This window comes from Odontesthes bonariensis, chromosome 2 (assembly GCF_027942865.1).
Source record: "Odontesthes bonariensis isolate fOdoBon6 chromosome 2, fOdoBon6.hap1, whole genome shotgun sequence".
Lineage (NCBI taxonomy): Eukaryota > Metazoa > Chordata > Actinopteri > Atheriniformes > Atherinopsidae > Odontesthes > Odontesthes bonariensis.
This window is the reverse complement of record NC_134507.1, coordinates 19,740,047-19,762,771: the sequence shown is the minus strand read 5'-3', so window position 1 is coordinate 19,762,771 and position 22,725 is coordinate 19,740,047. Positions and strand designations below refer to the sequence as shown.

The window sequence follows — 22,725 nt, the reverse complement described above, 5'->3', positions numbered from 1 at the left end:
ATAAAACAAGCTGACAAATAGGTGAGCCACATGTCCATTTCACTTGTGATCCAAACCTCCCAGGCCTGTCTGGTTGTGGCAGCAAATTAATGTTCAGATGGCACAGAGAAAGTCTCTCATCCAATGCAAATGAGCCCTCAACAGAAACAGGTGGTGGCGCTGAACTTCGTTCTGCAGCAGGCTGTGACTCCCTCACGTTGTCCTCCCCTGTCATTAATTTAAACAGGTGCTTGACGAAGTAAAAAAAGCACAACGCCTTTGTGTTTATATAACACCACAGCACTGAATAGGATGTAAATACTGGTAGGTAAAAACTGAGAAGCTCAGGGTTAATGTGTGGGAAGGATGTTAAGAAAACATTCATTATAGTGTCTGTTGCCAATTCTTTACAGGAGAAATGGATTAGAGCTGTAGTGAAATCACAGATTTAATTATAGACTGTATATAGCCAATTAATTGTCTTTACTCATAAAATAATACCATCAAGCAGGTCTGTCTAGGTTGCATAAGAAACCTTTTTTCCTTATAAAATCTTTTCATTGCTCACATAAAGGCTATTAAATCACACAAATCAATGTCTCACTTCATCTCACTTTGAGCAATTGCATGTACTAGCAATCATTCTCCAACCCCAGCAGCATGACTAATTCTAATTTCATGTTCTATTGTGGGTGAAAGACAGTTAAATTGCTCGGAGAAGAAGTGGTGGGCTTTTTCAACATTTTTGTAACCTCCCGATTTAAAGACCAGCAGGTTCACACCCTCACATATTGTTCTCATGGGCAGCTTGCCTCTGCAGGAAAGGTGTAAATGTGAGGAGCTTGGTTGCTACCTGGCATTTATCCAGTGGGCATCATGCATGCAATCTGGCTCATTTTATCTTACACTTTTCCTCTCTGCTCAGTCTTTCTTATTCACATTTGCGCATCACACTATTGTATCTCGCTACGGCAGAAAATATTCCTTTTATCTGTTGTGCAGTGTTATTATTGCTTTTTTGAGACTGTGAAATGATGTATTAGATACTGCAAGCTCTCAGGGAATTATTGCAGTTCTCTGAACATCTTAACCCTGTGATGTGTCAAGTTATAAAGACTGTTTCCTTTCAAATACTTCTGATAAAAGCGAAGCCAAAATTTTAATTCAGACCAAAAACTGTTTACCACATACATTTCCTTATCCCTGGAGTTTTAGCATCAATTAGTATCTCAGATTGAATCTTACTTAAAACCAGGAAGAGAATTGTTCTTAGTCCTCCTGCTGTCATTTTGTTTTGCTTTTTCTGTTTACTTCCAACTCTGAGAGCAACAATCTCTAAAGTATAGTCTGTTAAAGTGTGGACAGATAAAGCTGCAGCAGATTTGCAGGTCTGTTGATTCTTACTCAGAATCAGTGATGTCTGTGGTGTGGTGTCTATGCTGAGCAAAAACTTTGCAGAGAAAAATACTCCTGTACAGTCCAGACATCTGAGCAATGACTCAGCTGAAGTCTACAGCTTTTGTCTTTGCGACTTGTTTGTTGATTTGTGGGTGGCATGAAGGGGCTAACTCATGCTATTGTGTTGGGTAATGATATTTAAAGAGAATCTTGAATGTTGAATTTACCCTTTTCATTTCGACCTCACCCTTTGTGCCAACTCTGTTACCCTATCAAGGAGCTGTTGTTAGTTCAGTGTCTGTCTGACTGACACCCCCACCTCCTTTTGTTAAGACCCAGAGTGTTGCAGTTTTGACTTTGAGCCTTGTTTCTGTTCCCTGTACAGAACCCATCCTGAACATGCCAGCCTCCATAAAGATGATTTTCTATTTCGTTCACAATGAGCTATACCTGGCAAGCAATGATTTTGTAAAAGTGGAACTTTTTTCTGTCATTTGGCATAACTCAGCCTTTTCTCCCCGTTTCCCTTCCTTAATAGTGGCTTATTGCCATGCTTCCATGGAAACCATATCTGATGAGGCTTTGGTGAACAGTGGATGGATCAACTGAAGGACCAAATTCATCTCTCATGTCCTGTGTCAGGTCTTTGCTGGATAGGTTTTTTCCCATTTCTTAAGGACATCACTTTACTGTTAAGCTGCTGTAGATGTTTTTGTTTTTTTAGTCCAGCCGTCTCTTCTTTAGTTTTCCAGTTTCCTCTTTTTATTATTTTTTTTAAGACAAGCTGCATACCATGTCGATTTATGCAAAGTTTTCAGCTAATAGCTCTTTGGGAATCATTTTGTTGGCACAAAAATACAATTTTGTGTCTGTCAAACTGTGTTATCTTTGGCATTTCTCAGAGATGCAATTTAACAGATGGGAACAAATTATGTTTTTTTGCAACAAGCTGCTGGTAACAAAGTCCCTAAAGATACAATTTAAAAACGCTGGTAGAAGGGTTTTCTTGAGCTGTATGGATAAATTTCATTTGAATTTCTTATAAGCTCTGATAAACTGGCATGTCACTGGAGACCCAGCGACATTCATCTCCATTATCAATCAAACTGCAGCTTAGCTGAGGCCTAACTGCTAATCAATGACATGCTTCATTTACTGCCCTCAAATACCAGACAAATGTGTTTGTGGTGTGAAGTGATCCACACACACACACACACTTTCACTGAACCCTGGAGACTTTGTATTGTTTTCTTACAATGAAAAATGTTGTGGCCTGTGCTCATTATAATATCTCATAGCCGACTTGATGTGAGAATTGATGTATAGTGACTGCAGGGGGTGTGTATGTGGGTGTGTAAGAAGAGAAGAAGAAGAAGAAGAAACCAAGATGTAAATATTATGAGACTTTTCTGGATATGGGTCATTTCTCTTCATTTTCTCTTCCTCGACTATTTGGCTTACTACACCTTTCTCCCTGCTATTTCTCCATCTGTCATTCTGTGAGCACTTTGAACAGCCAAGTGGACAAATCGGAGTGGACAGCCAGAGCAGAGCACACTGTGGTAAGTAGTACCCTGTGCTCACACACAAGCAAACACAAATTTTGTACAGTAAGATGAAGACAACATCAGGAAAAGAAGAATAAAAAAAAGCAGATGAATCTAGGGAACCTAAAGACAATAGATGTGAGGACAGCAGGAGGAGAAGGGGGTGGACTTGGCTGAGTGTGCCTTACATGGGGCATGGTGTCGCTCTCCCTCGTCCTCCTGCAGCTCTGCTGGAAACACTGATGCTAACACAGGATGACTCTCGCTAGAGGGGATCGGGTGGGTGGAGAGAGGGATGGCAAAGAAGATGGATGGAGGTAGGATGAGAATGAATCCTCCAAAATCGGGCAGCCTCATCATCCTCCACCTCCTCCTGCTCCCATACCAGATAAGCGCAGAAGGCAGAGAGTGCGGGGATGATGCATACGTTGCAAAAAGGTTTTTTAAAGTTGTTACACTTGGGACTATTACTTACAACTAAGTTGCTTTTGTTTAAACTACTTTTCATGAGCCGTTTTATAATGATTGCAAAAACGGAGGCTTTTAAACAGATGCTATATAAATCTCATGATATCAGCTCTCGAATTAAACCAATCTTGGACAGCAGGAGGTCAGCTGGTAAGCCAGGCTCATAGTGTAAACACATTAAAGCATAATGCTCCTTTCGGTTTGGCTTGGCAACACTAGACATTCTTACCAAGAATAACTTGGGCTCCCGTATTAGCTATCAAGTCATCTGTTGAGCCTGAATCTATAGCAGCATCTTCTCCTCAGATTCAGATGGCTGTGTGTTTGCAGGGAGTCCTCAGCATGATGACCTTCACTTTTAATGAGTTTTATTTCCTGGGCAGGAAATTTGAGCCAGATGCAGCAATACCCTCGTGAAATCTGAGCGTGGAATATATTCAAGCTGCATCTGAATGCCATGGTGATTATAGGCTTACCAGGAGTTTAATTCGCCTGTCTGCCATAACCCCATTTTCTAATCCTTCGAGCTGCATGAAAATGCAACTAGTTTACTGGAGCATATCGGGAGGAAAATGGAAATGAGAAATTGGAGAAGGAAACAGACACAGAAATCGTGTGACTTAGTTTCTCCTTTTCATGGCACCTGCTTCAGAGATGATGATACTGTAGTAACCACTAGATGAGTTAGGGTGGCTCCCATCTTAAAATTCATAGTGTAGCCTATCATGCAGCAGTTCTTCTACGGCCACTTTGAACAGCATATCTCAGGGGTTCCATAAGCACAGCTTGGGAGTTCCTTGTCCACTGAATAGATAAACACTCTGTGGCCCCACCTAAGGCTGCCTTTTTTTTTAACAATGTGGCAGATAAAGAAATGAAAAGGAAACTGCCTCACTCTGGTGCTTCTCTGTGTTGTATGGAGACTCCTTAAGGAAATATGTCCTTCCAGTGACTCCATCATGATCAGCGTTAACTTCTGTGTTGTATGCTGTTACTAAAGGTGCCTGAAGCATTGTTTAGCCACAGTATGCAAGGGTGGTTGACCTTTCATGCTTTGGCAACCCTCCTCATGGGGGCCACTGATAAACTGGGTGTGGAAGAGTTATTGAGATATTTTTTTAACACTCACAAACCAGCATAGAGTATAGCCATAAACCGGCAGGGTTTTCCATTTTCAAGAGTCATTGTGTCTGCAACAAAAGAGATTCGTCTATTGCCTGAATAATACATTCATTATGTCGAGTAATAGCCAATAGTGGTCCCCCAGTTCATTATTGTATGGTCCTCTTGCACCTGCGCTCCTTCCAGAGAGGGCTACACCTTACCAAATAAGGACATAGCCTCGTTAGGATGACGTTGGACGTGAAATGGGGAGAGAACGGGACAGTGTGCACCGTTTAGATGTAGCACCGAACCGCAGGGGGGAACACCGGGCTAATCTGGTTACATAAGAAGCCATTCAGTTTGCAGACTGCCTCTGCGCTAATCCGCTGAACTATTCATGTTCAACTGTCCCGTGGCGCCGTAACACACAGACACGCGCGCACACTTGTGGCTCCTTGTTGCAGGCGCCCTGGCGCTGTAGCGTGGAGCATTTGATATAAACTGAACGCAAATACTGGTATCTATAGGGTGTTCAATCACATCTCTGCAGAGGCTGCCTTTGCCTCAAGTTGCAACTGGCGGTTTGCGCTGTTCGAGTCCGTGACGATTCCTCTGACGCGTCACTAGCCGCACCACCCAGGAGACAGAGGAGAGCTGTGAGCGACGGAGCAAGCAGTGGACTCACCGGACATCGGACTCATCTTCTTTTGTCCTTCCTTGACGACCGTGGACGGCCGCCTGCTGTTGTGCAAGTCCAGTGGACGACATTTACCCAGCGTCAGCAAACAACCCATAGCATTATCCAGACTCTTCTGCAGTGATGGAGGTACCAGGTTTGGCGCACAACATCACCAGTCCATTAAGTCCCTGCGAGGGGATGATCAAGGACCTAAGCTTGGACGCCATACAGTTATGCGAACGAGATGGTAAGTGGGGGGGTCTGTCTGCTTTTCACAGGGATGTGGGAATATCTCCGCAATAGCAGTGCGTTTGGCCAATTTGTTCATCTCAGAGCCGCTGCAGCGAATGCGGTTTATTCGCCTCTGGTTTTAGCTGCATGCCGTACCTTTATTGTGTGTTTGAAGGGAATAGGGGCCGGTTACTCCGCCGGTTCCTTGGAAGGATGTGGCACCAGGGCGTGCGAGGAATGGGATAGCTGCGTGTACTTACACTGGCAAAAAGGATTTTAATAGGAACCAAAAAGAATTGCATATATTTTTCTTAAGAGAGCACGCACAAGCGAGAAAGCAGCGTTTACTAATGAGGATCTTTATTTCAGCACCACAGGCGTGGACAGAGGCCGGCAGCCACCCCTCCTTTCATTGATTCTATTCATTTTTTTGTTGTGGTTGGTTGCCTTATTCAGTTTCTTTTCTCTTATGTGGCACATTTTATGTCAATAAGTAACTCAATATTTTATTGTATTCTCTCCAAACTCTCCCCTGCGTTTACATTTATTATTAATCAAGTCTCTCAGATGCGTCCCTGCTTGCTGTCTTTGACTGACTTCTCTCCGAACTCAAAGTTATTTGAATATTTAAAATTCAATCATAATTAAGATAGCATTGAGGCCATATTTATCACATCAAAATGGATAGCTATTTGTCTTCCCATAGTGACAGGCTTTAGCCCTGATGCGAATGTGATGGTGCCGATGAAAAAAGCAAGTCATCATCAGGAGAGAATGAAAAGCTAAAACATGGCTGCACCCACATGTGTGTGTGCACAGACGGTGCAGCCCTACACACCCATCAGTACAATGACACGCCACTGATTCCACATCTGAGGCAAGATGCATGGTCACAGATGCCTTTTAATTTGATTCATTATAGATTAATTCACCTCGTGACCATGAAATTCCGTGGTGCTAATTCTCTGTCTGATTTCCTTCGTCTAAATTTAGGTCTGCTGTTCACTGTTCCCAGAGGAGTCCATAGTGTGTCTTCATTAAGCCACCCCTGGACCCCCAGCATCTGATCACAGTGCAGTCATTGTGCCACACTGCTTTGTTTTCTCATCTGCCAGAGCTGTTCCATGCAGTTTAGAACAACACGGCGCATTTATATCCTCTTAGTGCTTTGCTGGCATGATTCAAAAGCTTCCACTTTAATAATGGCATATAGGCTGAGCTGCACTTGTCTAATGGACACTATGCCAGCTTATGGTGCAGGTTTACTACTGAGCTTTTTTGGATTAAGTCTGGTATTTACTACTCAAAAGTCACTCTCATACTTGTCGAGTAAATTGCCTCGTGTAAACAGTGACTTATGTCCTTGAGACACCCTCACACTCTCTGTGGCTGTATTGCTCCATAAACATTGTTGTTATTGTGCACAATATTCACGTATTGTAGATGAATTACTTTAAACATTCACATCCAAATTAATCTATATTAATCTGTATCACTTCTTCTATACATGCAAATACACTGTGGACTAAACTTGAGCTTCATGACTGAAACACAGAAGATTAGAACATTTCTATTAACACAAAGGGAATCCTGTGAAATTACTTTGTTGTGGTTGGGTTGATTTCACTATCATTGTTATCTCTCCTTTAGTTTCTAATTGGCAATCTGCACCTAAAATGACTTCCAGGAAAGCTGCATACTTTTCAAAGTCCCTGCCACACCCTATGAAGCCTGCATCCCCCTTTTTTTTTCGTTCTCGGAAAAGGAGTGTCATTGTCATCGATACAGACTGCATTCATTTCAGCAGTGCATAGCCTTCTAAATTTATCCCTCAATTTCATTAATATTTAATAGCCTGCATTAGAGGCTTATATACGTATGCTGACCCGACAAATGGTTGCATGCAGCTTCAGTAGACCTACTGTCTGTGGGAAAGGGCTTTCTGTCTCACTCACACACACACACACACACACACATACACACACTGTGGCCTGTTTGAGCATTTCAATGCACAAGACAGTGAGAAACAATTTGTTTCTGTGTGTTCGCTATGTTACAGATGGGGTTAATGGTTCAATGTAGTGGTGGGGCTGCGACATGCGTACGTGCTGCATATGAGGTGGTAAGTTTTTTTCAAGGAGTAGTGGGAAAATTACACAGGAGGCACATAATATGTTCTTCTGCTGGAGTTAGGTGTTGCGTGTAGTCTATGGACACACAGAACTGCTTCCATGAAGCTGTACTGGACAGTGTTCGTCAGCAACCTCTTGGCAGATCACTCATGACCACCATTTTGATTGTATATCCACAGTAAATGTCTATTTGAGGGGCGCAATGAAATGCACACTACATGTCTCTATATCTTTTCGCCTTTGTGCTGTGGGGCTGACATAATTAATTTAACATGATGGATGGCTGCCATTTATGCAACCAAGTAGTGTGTCTGTACTCTCTGCAATGTCTGGTATTATGTAAGTGGGCCCATGATAGCTGGGTAGATGGATGGAAACCATTCACTGAGGGTTACTTCTTGTTACTAAGTCATGTCAGGTCTGAGGAAACTTCATTACAAGGAACTGCAACACCTAAATTGTTCAATACCTACGATACCACAGTGAAATTTTAAAGTTCACAGTGGGAGGTCACTTTAATTGTACAATATCTGCCTAGGACAATGCTTTAGTCCATTATTTTATAGTAAATAATCTGTACCAAAATGTAAGGTGATTCAGTGATCCACCTCTACACCAAGTTAAATGGAATTTGGCCATTTACTTTTTTTTTTTTCATTTACAATAACCACACACCTCCACATTGGCTCTACTTTTTCCAATAAAAATGCTGAATTAAATTGCAAATAAGAAAATGAACATAAGCACCTGCAAAACACGGTCATGTTTATTGCCTTGTGAATATGATAGCATTTAGCACAAAACACGGCTGTGTCTAAAACTGCTAGGGAGTGTCCAGACTCCTGTGATAAGTGCTCCTCAGTGGTTGTGTGGAGCTGTTCCAACTTGCTCCAACATAGAACAAAAGCCAGCATCAAGACCTTCAAGCCTCTCAATTCCAGAATTTAATGAATAGTGTAACAGGTTAACAGATCTGTCACATATCAAGCAACAGCAGACCTGCCTTATGATAGACAGCAGCCATCTGAATAAGCTGGCAATTTCTGTTCTGTGAGAACAGTTGGGTCCCATGACTGTGTTGGCAAGACATGCAGGTAAAGCAACCACTTACAGCCTGATTAACAAATTCACCTGCCATAACTGTTGGCTATTAAATACTCTGAGCTTGATTGTAGTCTGACCTTGAAAAACTGCTGTGAATATTTTCGAAGGTATTAATTAATCATGCAGAAAATTAAGGCTTGAACATAATAATCTGTTTTGGGTTTCAAGTTCTATGAGAAATTATGACTCATCCTGGTTTTGAAGGACATTTGTTCCCCTGGCTGGTCTTCTGTATAAAACAAATCTTTTTCACCAAAGCAAGTTATCACATTGTCTCTATTAGGTGTTTGAGATCTGTAAAAGGTGGAAAACAGTGCAACCCTGATGAGGAGGACTGTTTATCTCACTCTGAGAGAAAGATGTTTTTCCATTGGCAGCTTCTCTCACTCCCAGCATGGTCTCTGTCTCAGTTTAGCCTGTGCAATGACAAGAACAAAGGCATGATTTTTCAAAGGCCTTCAAGTATCTTTGCCTCATGAGTGTCTATTGAGCCACTAATTTCTACATTTTTAGATCTTATACTACAACTTAAAATGTAGGAGGTTTGTCTGTCTGAGCTAAGTGCCCACTTCTGCAGTCAGAAACCATCAGTGCACCTATCATCTACCAGTTCTTTTTCCATGTAACCACCCACTATGAGAGCACTGAAATGAGATTTTTCATATATTAAATTCAAGAAGCCTGGACCTTCAATTGGAGCTGTAGTCACACATACCAACCACTGATAAAGTACATTAGCACTCTTCAGACAGACTGAATGGAAAACACATCACTCTCCTTTCATTGGAAAAGCCCACTAACAGATAATTCACAATATGAAGCCAGGTGATACTGGAACAAATCCTATCATGGAGAGCCATTAGGAAGGTCCAGCATACGCATGTTAACAAGATTTTCATCGATCCTTTTGCCTTTTTTGCAAATCCAGCGTGGCTTCGGACTGCACAGAGTAAAAGGGCAATAGCCAACAATAGTAATTTGTTTGGGTTTACGGGATCCAGCTGACTAATTTAATGGTTTTTCTGATAGGGCATATATTTTTGCATTATGCATTTTTATTTTTGAGTATACACGGCTCTTCCACGTCATTTTAAACTCCCTGTGCATGTGTGCACAGCATGAGTAATCTCTGCACCTAAGCTCTTAAACTAAAGAGCAAAAACTAATTCTCATTTGCTTGATCATGATGTGACTAAAATCCGAAATCCTTTCTCTCTTACACAAAGTTACACTACAGCACATCAGATAATGAGGCAATATAATACAAGTATATTACCATGTAATTAATTTCTGGTAAGATTATAACTCTGCCAAATTAATTTCGGCAACAAGTGCAAAACCGACGCAAGAGCAAAGGGTGCAATGCACATTAATTTAAGTCTGAGTGAGGGTTTGGGCCTCCTGTGAGAGACTGGGAAAGGTTTACTTTCTCCCTCGCCACCTGACCTTCATCCCGCTCAGCTCTTGCTCCTCCATCTTTCATCCTGCGCTCTGAGTCCCTGAAGATTCAAAGCAGAGCTTAGTATTTCTCAAAGCAGGCACGCCTCACTGATACAGTACACAAAATTCACACTCAGTGTTTTTAATAGGGTTTTAACATTTGTCAGATTATTGGCATAATAAAAGCTGAATTAGAATCCTCACCCTATGAGTTGTGTTGTTTTCATTGCTATATATCTTTTATAGCATTGCTTTTGCAGGCAATATCTGCATGCATTATCAAAAGTTTACTGTCTTGGTGAGAGTTACAGAGAGGTTAGAGGGCAAATACCTACGTGGAGTTTAGTTTGTAAGGAAAACAGTAACATTTTGAGACCAGAAGGATAAGACTCTGCTCTGTTTCAGTTGCAGTGCAATAAAAAAGTTAGCAGGTCTGTCGTTTTTGGTGTTTTTAGGTAAATGTTCACAGATGTATATGCTACAGTAATATATAATAGTATATAATATACAATCATTGTAAATATTTATAATTTTTTTTTTTACTTGACTAATTTGAATTTCCCCCATTGGGGGATGAATAAAGTATTTTTCTATTATATTTCTATTTTTCTACAGGTACCCTGAGGTAGGGATGAAAGAGGATAAGATATGATCAAATATACTGGCCATCTTGATTGTATTGCAAGGCATCTTTATTCAAGGATTTCTCTTAAACTTTAAATAAATCATTAAGGTTTGACCTCCTGTATCATCACTACCTGAAGCAGCTGTCAGAGAATGACAGCAGACCTCGTCTTCTTTTTCTAAGTTAACGCTCAGCAATACAGGCTCAGATGGGACTTTACCATGCTGACATTGCTGTCTGCTCTGTGCTGACTTGGTTGAGGATTTTTCTCTCTGAGGTCTGCTCCGTCATGTTGTGCATTGACCCTCTCAGTCTGAGCCGGAATTAATCAGCTCAGTGGGGTTCAAGTTTAATGAGTCAGGCTTTTAAATGCAGAACACCAGCAGGATGGGATGTTTTCCCAAACTGATGAAGAGAGATGTAGGAGTGAACCAGTGATGTCTGAGAGTCGAGCAAAACGCTGTCATGCTGAGGATTTAATCGCATGCCTGTTTATGCTTTTCCACGCTCAGGAATCCCTTTAGTGCTCAGAAAATCTAGTTCAAGCTGTAAGCAGAAGATACAGATGATATATACTATGAACTGACTTTATTGTAGGATTATTATTTTATTTTAAGACAGTCATCTGTTATTTTTTTATATCTGTTTCCAATGCTCAAGATACACATTGGGTGTAAAAAAAAAGATCCTCTGGTTGACTATTTCCTAAAAAAGAATCGATCTAAAGATTATCCACACACCCAATTATAAAATTACTATTTTCTCACCTTCTCTCAGCGGCTGACCAGAGATGGATTTTCTCTGCTCCACTACTTTGGCTATTGTTAACTCTCTGTGGAGCCCAGTCATGTTGAACATTACCCCCCTTAAATACTGCATTCTTGAATCTTACTCACGCTTGTGTTTAGACCCCAGAGCATGCACAGAAAACACATTGTTGCCATGCCAAGTGGGCGTCTCATAGTGTTGCAAGGTCCATATTCATCCTAATTTGACAAAGCTCTCATTCAGCTTTGCTCTGACATTTTCACTGGCCTCTGTTTGCACTCTGAGTTGTAAGCTTTTGGGTATCGTACTACACGCAGCTGAGAGAAATGTGAGATTTATCCAAGCTCTTTGATGAAAAGCGATGGGCTTTAGGTCGAGGCCAAATAGGCCAAGAGTGGTGTGACTAAATGTGACCCTCATTAAACGAGCAGCTGAAGATCTCTAACACTTACTGGTATTTCAAATGTTTTTGCAGGCTTGTGTGCAAAGCCTGCTCTGTGGTTCATAAAATGCTGATGAACGGAACAGTCTCTGCTGAGACGATGCTCTGCAAAGGTGCATAAGTGTTGAGAGACTGATGTGTTTCCATGACAACATACATAGTTGTCAGCAACACAGGCAGCTCTTTGTGCTTCTATGTGACACAGTGGCTATACTACAGTAGATGCTCTCTGTGGGATAATTACTGAAGTAGTGAGGAAGATTTACAGTCACTGAGATGGAAGAGAGAAAATACAAAATCTCTGCAGGTTGACTAAAAGCTTAGAATCAGCGTTTCAAGTTGTGCACCGCTGACTTACTGTGGTCACAAGATCCCCCTTCACAGTCTCAAAACACTTAAGTCATTATGGGCAAAGATTATGGAGCCACATGTGAGTTTCTATAAGATTCATTCAATAAATATGAACCGTGGAATTCCATTTTGGTCTGTTATTGTTCTCTTTGACAGTGACAGCATTGCATTTTATTTTCATTTTATTTCACAGGAAGTAAATCCCAGGACGGCAGCATCTCTGAGATGGAGGAGCTCCCTGTTCCTCAGAATATCAAGATCAGCAACATCACCTGCGACTCCTTCAAGATCTGCTGGGACATGGAGGCGCGCAGCAAGGAGCGCATCACACACTACTTCATTGACCTGAACAAGAAAGAGAACAAGAACTCTAACAAGTTTAAACACAAGGTAATGCTTGAGTCAGGCAGAGAAACACCTTTTAAGGGAAGCACTACTGTGAGATGACTCACCAATGCAGTTTGCTGCTTTTTGTAAATGTATCAAGAATAAGAAGTGTTGCCCTGTAAATGAACAATGTAAGGACTGTGTCTGTACCTTTTACTAGATTACAGAACAAAGAATAGATAAATGCCCTCAGTAGCAGTTTATTTTGTGGTGATTTAACCAGGTAAGTCTCTCAGATTAGTCACTTTATAAATAGACAATCAATCACAAGGGCATCAACAATAAAAGCAAAGATAATGATCAGGCTTGGTCAGCTTTCATGTGTAACAAGACTAGGAGTTACGGCACTTATATGTAAGTTTACACAGAAAAACAGAAAAATTAGCAGCTGTATATAGTAGATGTATCCTGATATCCTGTTGCCCATCCTTAACACATGGTTAGGTTGCTTTGACCTTAACTAAGTAGTTTACAATCAATAAATCAACAATGAACAAATGTTGATTTTTAAAATTTTTTTATTATTTATTTATTTTTGGGGTCAAACCTGAATTCATACGCAATCAATCAGCTGGATTTCAGTTGCATAAAACTTTATTTCCTCTGTTTCTATAAAATAACCACTGTATTTGTTCCTATAGATAAATAATACGTTTCCGTTAATACAATGTTTCTGCAATTAAAATTCAGCAAAAACGATTGAGGATATGGACTGTATATTATTATGAGCTAAATACATACAGTACTGTGAAAAAGTTTTGGGCAGGTGTGAAAAAATGTTGTAAACTAAGAATGCTTTCAAATATATAAATAATTGTTTATTTTTATCAATTCACAAAATGCAAGGTGAATGAACAAAAGAAAAACCTAAATCAGATCAAATGTTACTAACCTTTGCCTTCAAACCAGCATAAATTCTTATAGGTACATTTGCACAAAGTCAGGGATATTGTATGATTATAGTCAGGTGTATGATCAACCAGGTGCTAATGATCAGCAGTTTCACAAGTAGGTTGAAACATAGTCATTAACTGACACAAGGTGCGATTGTGGAACGGTACAATAATGGGTGTCTGCAGGCAACAGTGGAGCATGGTGAAGGTTCCTTGCAAGTTTGGGGCAAATGGAGTTGGAGATTTGGTCAGGATTAATGGTGTCCTCTATGCTGAGAAATACAGGCAGATACTTGTCCATCAGGCAATACCATCAGGGAGGTATATGATTGGCCTTAAACATACAGCCAACGCTATTGAGAACTATCTTCAGTGTAAAGAAGAATGGCCCCTTACCCAAAGTCCTGGAAGTGATGGTATGGCCCCCCACAGAGCCCTGATCTCAACATCACCGTGACAGATGGCTTTGAGGAAGCCTACATCCAAGATCTGTGGTTAGTTCTCCAAGATGTTTTGAGCAACCTACCCACAGGGTTCCTTCAAAAACGGTGTGCAAGTGTATAAGAATTGAAGGCAAAGGGTAGTCACACCAAATATCGATTTGATTTAGTATGATCGTCTATTCATTCATTGGATTTTGTTATTTGATGAAAATAAACTATTGACACTTCAATTTTTGAAAGCGTTCTTTGTTTATAGCATTTTTTATCACACCTGCTTAAAACTTTTGCACAGGTGCTGTAAACCACAATAAGAACTTATATTTAGTTTATGATGAGCAAAAGGGATTTATGATCCTGTATTAATCAATGCACAAGTATCTATTCTCTATTATTTTAGAAATAGTCATTAACATTCTTGAAATGAGTGTGTGTTCAGATCATCTTTAAACATACTTATCTATGTGTCACAAACCGTCACATTTTTTGGACATTTAGCACATTCTTACAAAGCCTTCTGGCTCTTTAACTTTTTGGTCAAAATTTCAAATTTTCAGCAAGTTCAGCCAAGGTCATTCAATAGGCAAAATTCAGCAATCTGCATTCCCACAGTTTTTTCACAGATAAAGCATTCTTTAGATAATGATATGATTCATAATCCTATCATAAAGTGTTACCATAAAGACAGATATTGCGAGATGCTTGTTTTTAAGCCAAGATGCTGCTTCCCTCAGGGTGACCTTATTTTCAAAGTTTGAGACAAGATAGCTCATTTCAAGGTGGTTTTGATCAAAGACACCATTGCAAGCCGTTCCTTTGAACTCTGATAGGTTAATAACACTCTCACAGCCCTTTTTTTGCCTTAGAATAATTAAACCTGCATGGCAGCTGCTCACTCAGACCTGCTTTGGTCATCTTATAGACCAGTTTCATTAGCTTCCTTCCTCTCTTGTTGATTTTTTTTACTGTTGAATACCTCAGTCAATCTTCCCATTTTCTGCCGTCAGAGCGGGCTGACTCTGTTGCTAGGCAGGGGCTCATGGTCCAATCAATGAACTGCTGAGGCCTACTAATACTTATGTGGTAGGGGGATTGCTAAAGGGATTTAACAGAATAGTCTCCATCTATAAAGTTAGAGGACTCTACAACCTATAGTCAGCAGTGCACAGTATATGAAATGTGTGGATGTGTCTGCTTGCAAGCACAAGTCTGCAAATCTCTGTGTGGATAAAAGAAAGCCATACATGGACAATCTCTTTCTGACTCCTTCCTTCCTGTCACCACACCTCTTTTTATCCTTCGTCTCTGCCATCTTGTTCTTCCTCCAGGATGTTCCTACCAAGCTCGTGGCTAAGGCTGTGCCCTTGCCCATGACTGTCCGGGGTCACTGGTTCCTGAGCCCCCGTACAGAGTATACAGTGGCCGTCCAGACTGCATCAAAACAGACAGATGGGGACTATGCTGTCTCCGAGTGGAGCGAGATCATCGAGTTCTGCACTGCTGGTGCGTAATACACAACTTACCGTGCCATGAATGCATTCATTTTCATGACATTCACCCTCAATTCTGCCATTAATTTTTGGTCATGACCAACTGAATTAGAGAATAATATCAGAAGAGAAACGAGTAAAATGAAGTAAAGTACAGACCACAATGAGGGAGAATATTAAAGTGGGGCTACTGTGGTGAGTGGGGAGAAAGATGAATGGAGAGATGGAGGAGGGCTAGACAAGGAAAAAGAAGGATTAAAGGGGCGAGGGGATCTGTGCTGTATATCTTCTGATGCTGAGGTCACAGACTTTAACGTCACAAGCGAGGGGCTTAGAGCGGGGGAAGGGAGATGATGGGAAGAAGACTCGAGGGTGGATTTGTCAAAAAGCGTGGGGATGGTCATTCCTGTGGCCTAATGGTCTAAGATGATGGTAAGGGTTAAAAGCCAGTTTATGCCCTGATCATCCATCAAAAATCCATCTATCCATCTATCCATTTTCTATACCCACTTAATCCAACAAAGGGTCGCGAGGGAGGGTTGGAGCCTATCCCAGCTGTCACTGGGTGAGAGGCAAGGTACACCATCGACAGGTCGTTAGTTCATCACAGTTTTAGCAAAAATCTATGTATTAAGCAAGTATGATTTTTTAAAAGATGGTGTTGCATAAGGTTTACTAAAGTCACAGTCCATTCCGTGGGAATAATACATGCCAACACCAAATGTCAAGGCATTTGATTCATTAGATTGTGAGCTGAGACTGTCTGGAATTAACAAATGTTCTACATGATTCTGAAATGTGCAATACCTCCTGTCAGCGTCAGGGAAGCTCACCCATATTTTAGGTCGCATGTAAGGGTATGAAAAACAGCCTACAAGGTCTGATTGATGTGAAATATATTAACCTAAAGAAACGCTCAAACTTTTAAACCTGCATGCGGCACCAGAGGAAAAGACATAGAATTGCAACAGTCTGAAGATTTAATCTTCTTAAGGTTTTGATTACCTGAACAAATTTTCAGGGCAATCCATCTAATAGTTGTTGGGATGGCGTATTTCAGTCTGTACCTAGAGTTAGTGCTGCTAGAGTGGCTGTAATCTCTTAAAAAATGAAAAATCACAGGAGTAGGACAGTTTTAAAGTGGATTAAGAGAAGCAGTTTGATGAAAAGCAAATGGGTAGGGGAGAGGTACATGGACTGCACCTTTCCAGTCTTGTTGACCATTTAAAGCACTTTTACATCACAAGTCAAACTCACCCATTCACACACTTTCATAAAGCCCTTCTTAGTCTATACAGTTTCCAGTCTTCAGCGTCATGTGCTGAATGTGTTTCCAGATTATTCCACAGTGCATCTAAACCAGTTGCTGGAGAAGGCGGAGGTCATTTCTGGGCGGATGCTGCGATTTTCTGTCTTCTACAGAAACCAGAACAAGGAGTATTTTGACCATGCAAGGTAAGCATCACTGTCACACTAAAAACTATTTTCTCTGTTTTTCCTTGTCAGCAATGTAAGAGACTGATAAAGTCATACAGAAAATGATTACTTCAACCTCTTGCTGGTCAAAGTAGTTTTTTTCAAGATATTGTAGGATCCACCTTTTACACAGTATAATGTCATGTGTTGTTGTTCAACTGAAGTTTAAGACTAAGGATCTAAGGCGAAGGCCAACAATTTCTAAAAAAATATCCTGATACTTTAAACCTTTGAATTGAAAGACAATGTTGGTTTGTGTCTGGTTTTATGCAATTACATGTACTCCTTCAACCCTTTTATTCCCCTCTTTTAATGGCAATACATTGTTTCCTCATTTCCTCTCTCCATCCTGTTCCTTCTAAGAAAAGCTCACTGATTTACAAAGAACACTGATTATCTATTTAAGCCACAGCTTCTGAGCACTCTTTTTTTCTTTTTCTTTTTTTTTGTGGCGCTGTGCAGCATGATGTCATTCCTCTCTCCCCTTTTGCTTAGTTGTATCTACCACAGTGCACTGAGAGCATTTCAGTTAAACTGCACCATCATGTGGGGAGTAAAAGTAACGACATTAACACTCAATGGGAACTGTACAATTCCATAATTCCCTCAAAGCATTAATTAAGGATGCAAAATCAGTCTGGAGTTGTAGCTGCATAATTCCAATTCAAAATCTTTTCAATTCAGATTCATGCAATGGGGACAGTTTGAAATGTGATATGTTAATCTGAAAGCTGCTTGTGTTTTGTATCAGTTCTAATTAAATACAAATCTTTTATTTTTCTCTCTTGGGATTTATGTCAGACACACTTGACGGGGCTAATATGATTTCAACTTCAGAAATACTGAAACTAGATGAGATTTCCATTCATCTGCACATAAGGATATGAGAGACTTGGTGCCAGTCAGTGAGGACGCAAAGAATAAGAACCTACAATACTGCCTGAACTGTGACATCATCTGTGACAGATGCCTAGCAACAGGGGTGACTTAAGCCCTGCCTTGCCAAAAGCAATGTAGAGACTGTCTAGTAGAGACCGTCGCTCATTCAAGTTGAATGGATATTCAACCAAATACTCATCAGAATGAGTAAGGTCGAGAGAAAATTAAACACAATCAACCTTACAGAGATTCCTTTGTGAGATCACTTTGATTGCCACAGTGGCACCAAAACTACATTTAAATTGTAGCAGATTTGTTACAGATTGCCTTGAAGATAAACTGGCATGTTCAACAGCTTGTTTCGATCTTTTTTTTTTCTCCCGAACTCCAGGGAGGTGCAAGAGAACCGGATGCTGCCTTCAGTGAAAGACAACAGTGGGAGCCATGGCTCGCCCATCAGTGGCAAGCTGGAGGGCATCGTCTTCAGCTGCAACACAGAGTTCAACACAGGAAAGCCTCCCCAAGACTCTCCATACGGTCGCCATCGCTTTGAGGTTCGGGCTGACACACTGTTCAATCCCGACACCAACCTCTACTTCGGAGACTTCTACTGCATGTATACGGCCTACCACTACGTTATCCTGGTCCTGGCACCCAAGGGCTCCAGGGGCGACGAGTTCTGTAAGCAGAGGCTTCCTGCGTTCGACATCGGCAACAACCGTTTCCTGACCTGCAAGCAGGAGGAAGATGGTCTGGTGTTTCACCATGCCCAGGACGTCATCCTGGAGGTGATCTACACAGAGCCCGTAGACCTGGCGCTGGGCTCGGTGGCGGAGATCAGCGGGCATCAGCTGATGAGTATGTCCACAGTAAATGCCAAGAAGGACCCCAGCTGCAAGACCTGCAACATCAGTGTGGGACGCTAAGACGGCGCAGAAGAGGGAGGGAAGGACTAGATTTGACTGACTTCTACACTCAAAGGAAGTCCACATGTACTGAAGCAGACCAACACATGCATGAAGCAGCTGATTTATTAGGCTCCCGGCCATGCACATAAACATATCTGACAATAATCTTTAGTCCCAAGTGACCATCATTCCCAAAGAAGAATGGAGAAAAAAAAAAAAGAGGAAGGTATACATCCCAACACCTGCAGCACCTGTCCTCATGTGAAAAGGATTGCAGTTACACTGAAAACACCAACTAAAATAACTGAACATCGCAAATCTATACATCCATCAGCAAGTCACACTGATGTACAGACTAAACCCTTTAATTGAACTAACAAACACTGGCTGCTTCTATTCAACCTTCTGTTTGTTTGAATCAGTTGTCCCATATTTTATTAATGGCCTTTGCCTTGGTGTTATTGATATGCTGTTAACCGAGTGTCCACTGCCTGTGGACAAGAATTTCTTATTTTCCTGATAACATTGACTGTTTGTTTTGAATTCCACAGTTGACAAATTCAGACTTCTTTTTACCTCCTAGTAGTGGCATAGACTGGTACTACAATTTTTCGAGGGCTGCAGCATCTGTGGTAATCTTTCTTTATACCAAAGGTATTAAAAACCAGACGTCAAACTGCTGTGGAATCTAAACAATCCTTGATTTGAAGTGTGAGCAACCTTTAACCTTTAAAAAAAAAAAAAGAAGAAAAAAAAGAAGCATGATGCAGTTCTGTGCAGCATGAGTTTGAAAGCTGTCAGTACCTCTACCATAGCAACCTTCTGTGCTACAGTCACTCTTATTTTATCATCAGTGGAAAGATAAAGAAAGTAGAACCATAAACTGTGTTTAGGAGAATAAATGTGAAAAAATATTTATTTTTTATTGATACATTCATATATGTATATAAATAAATAGAAAACTATATAAACCAGAAGTGCACAATGTTAAAAGCTCTGATCATTGTCAACACAGGCATTTAGGGGGGCATTAATTTCATACAGGCAAAAAAGGAGGGGGAGGGGTGGTAGAACACAAATTTGACGGCATATTTAACTTGCACTACAATGCCTATGTTCACCACATATTTTCCATGTGAAGATGTAAATGCAATGGTCACAATTTAGATCAAGTTTGAAATTTTGAATGCATATCATAGCACAGCTAAAAAACATAAAAACAAACAAAAAAAAACTGACATCCACAAACACTGCAGGATTGTCTCACTGGTTGCATTTAAGACTACACATTTTTATTTTTTTTTTCCGGCTAAGACAGAACTTTTAGAAATGCAGTTTCTACATCAGCTATGGACAAAAACTGTTTTGGGACAGGAAAAAAGTGAGTAACAAAGTGCCATAATATACATACAGTAATCATAAAATTACTCAAACTTAACTAACACCGAGTTGTTGGAATGCTTAATCCTTGACGTATAGAGTTTTGCTACATAGCATACACTTGCTACATAAAGTTTATAACATGTAGTTACCCAGTAATAATTCAGGCTGTCAACAATCTCCTTCAGTTTTCTTCATGTAAAGTGCATTTACATAATGAGCATGGCATGATACAAAACCCATCAGCTTCACAACATGTGATCAAGATGATCGAGTCCTGTTAGGATAAATAAAAGTCCCACTGTGAGTAACTCAACTTGTCTTGGTTGAGTCCTGTTGTTTACTAAGCAGGACCTCCAGTAGACGGAGCTTCGCTTTGAGGTTCTTGTACTGGCAGTACTCCTCTGCCATTGGTCCACGGTCCTCCTTTTGACAAGTCCTGTTAACAAAACATGGAGGTGAGAGGATGCAAATGAAAAGGAAAATGTTCTTTTTTTTGTAGTTTGAAACAACCTGCAGCAGAGTTCACAACTGGTTGATAGTCCCTATGTTGCCTTACTCAGATAGCTTTGTACAGTGTGTACTGTATTTACTTTGGACAACTAACGTGTACAATACAAAGGATGTGTACAGTCCAGAGCAAATGTCTTTCTCTTCGTCTCTTTCCTGAGCTCTCTGTGCTGGATTAATGTTACATGAGTGTGCATTACACAGTCGTACCATTATGACATTTCTTTTGTGGATGTTTTTTCTTTGTTTTTTTTTTTCCACAAGGCATTGTTAAAAACCAAACGTTCCAAGTTTATTAAAAGACTAAATAAAATAAAAATGCCAAGTACTCAGAGAGTGATGCGTGTGTGGTTTGTGTGTCTGTTACCTGCCAGTCTGTGTGTAGAAATGGTCCTCAAACTCCCGGAGCGCTTGGTGAAGTCTCCTCTTCTCTAGTCGAACCATCCTGAGATGATCCAGTAATTCTTGTCTGCATAAAGGAAGACTCAGTTTATCCTCTTTTTTTTTCCCCAAATTGGATGTTAATGTGCGTAATAAAACTGCCTGGAACTCTGATGATAAACAAGTGAAAGAAAATCTGAGCTTCTGGCTGCTCACACACACACACACACTTACCTTGAAGCTTCATGTAGTGTTGCCATGGTGATGATCTGTGGCTGGAAACTCTTCACCTCATCCAGTGGAGACACCAGAGGTGTTTCAGATATATCCAGGGAAGGCAGACGTTGCCACTCGTCTGAGGACACACACCTGGACGGAGTTAACCAAAGCGGCTGCTGCCTGGTGCTTCGGTGTTTGTAATGCTCTTCATCAGAGTCCTCCTCTTCCTCCTGTGTAGACACATGCACAGATGCAATAAAGTATCCCATGATGAAAATGAAAACATAAACCACGAAAAAAGCACAGAGGCTATCAATGCTTACTGAGCCAACAGTTCTGCTCAGCCTGTTTAAAATCAGCTGCTATATGTTGGATATGTTATTAGCTACCAGCATCAGTTTCAACAACGAATATCCAGGCGTGTATCTTACTTCTGTTTGAATGTCTTGATAAATTTCTTATATTTGACCACTGGGGGGCAGAATGACACCACTGCACTGAATTGTTACAGTGGCAGAGAATTTCTCTGTTCTAAAAGATGACCCACTCTACTTGAAAATTGAACATCTGAGTACTGTTGCTCTTTAAAGAAAAAAAATGAATAAATAATAATAATTATCTATAAGGTTACTCACGATGGTCGTAATGGCTGTAGTGGAAACAGAAGCGAGCAGCTGCTTGAGAAGACGGTAGCGATTGTAGAAAGGTTTCATCAATGTGCGCTCCTGCCTGCTACTCTGAATTCACACAGACAAGGACAGAAGCGCATTGATTTCTTCACAGGAGGATAGAAACTCAAGACAAATGATGCAAAAAGATACAGAAAAGAGTCAAAATATTTCTAGCCAACAAGAAATGAGGAAAAGCTGAAGAAGAGGCTCGTCTTACTGGACGTCCATGCAGACCCTCAAAATAGAGCAAACATTTCTGCATGCAGGTCTTCTCCATTATCATCTGGACATGGGACATCTCCTGTACATACAGCACAGTAAATACTATTAACAGCTGATACTATGAATATTTGCAAAAAACAACATGTAACTTTTTAGTACTTTACCCAACCTTCCATCAATTTTTTGTCATTACAATCTTTGTGTGAGCAGAGGAAACATTTCTGCAGTAACAACCTTAATGCTGTCGGGCAGGCCCAGCTCTCGCCGTCTTTCCTTCAGCCTGTTGGCTATCGTGTTGACCGTTTCTTCTACATCCGGTTTGGTGTTGCTGTTGTTATTAAGCTGCTGCAGCTCAGTTCCTGTCGGTGCTGCTTCTCTCTGGTCTGTACTGGTCCTCCATGTGTCAGCTCTGGGGCTAAAACTTCTGGGTCCCTTCGGTACCGATTCTTCTGGCTGTCTCAGCTTCATCTCTGAATAAGTAAGGTACAGCATTCAGAGAAATATAAGAAAACCAGCAGCGCATTAATCTAAAAATATTTAACAAGATTGTACTTTAGTGGAGTATTCTGGTCCTTGTACTGTAAACGCCTATTAACACCTC

General features: G+C 40.8%; 2 protein-coding genes across 3 annotated transcripts in view; one reads left to right on the top strand and one right to left on the bottom strand.

The window, feature by feature from the left end:
• Positions 1-4,807: 4,807 nt before the first annotated feature.
• Positions 4,808-20,971, top strand: LOC142395876 (phytanoyl-CoA hydroxylase-interacting protein-like). Its single transcript, XM_075478482.1, has 5 exons — positions 4,808-5,422; positions 12,462-12,658; positions 15,317-15,491; positions 16,816-16,933; positions 18,225-20,971. Exons 1-5 carry the CDS (start codon positions 5,317-5,319, stop codon positions 18,757-18,759), a joined length of 1,131 nt encoding a protein of 376 aa, XP_075334597.1. The 5' UTR covers positions 4,808-5,316; the 3' UTR covers positions 18,760-20,971.
• Positions 19,630-22,725, bottom strand: part of LOC142395850 (protein FAM13A-like) — a 16,393-nt gene continuing 13,297 nt past the window's right edge. For both annotated transcript variants that reach the window (XM_075478480.1, XM_075478481.1), the window contains exons 16-21: positions 22,359-22,594; positions 22,120-22,203; positions 21,867-21,968; positions 21,247-21,461; positions 20,999-21,100; positions 19,630-20,560 (exon numbers count right to left, since the gene is read on the bottom strand). In XM_075478480.1, coding sequence (XP_075334595.1) covers positions 20,434-20,560; positions 20,999-21,100; positions 21,247-21,461; positions 21,867-21,968; positions 22,120-22,203; positions 22,359-22,594 — 866 coding nt within the window. In that variant the 3' untranslated portion in view covers positions 19,630-20,433. The remainder of the gene's footprint in view (positions 20,561-20,998; positions 21,101-21,246; positions 21,462-21,866; positions 21,969-22,119; positions 22,204-22,358; positions 22,595-22,725) is intronic.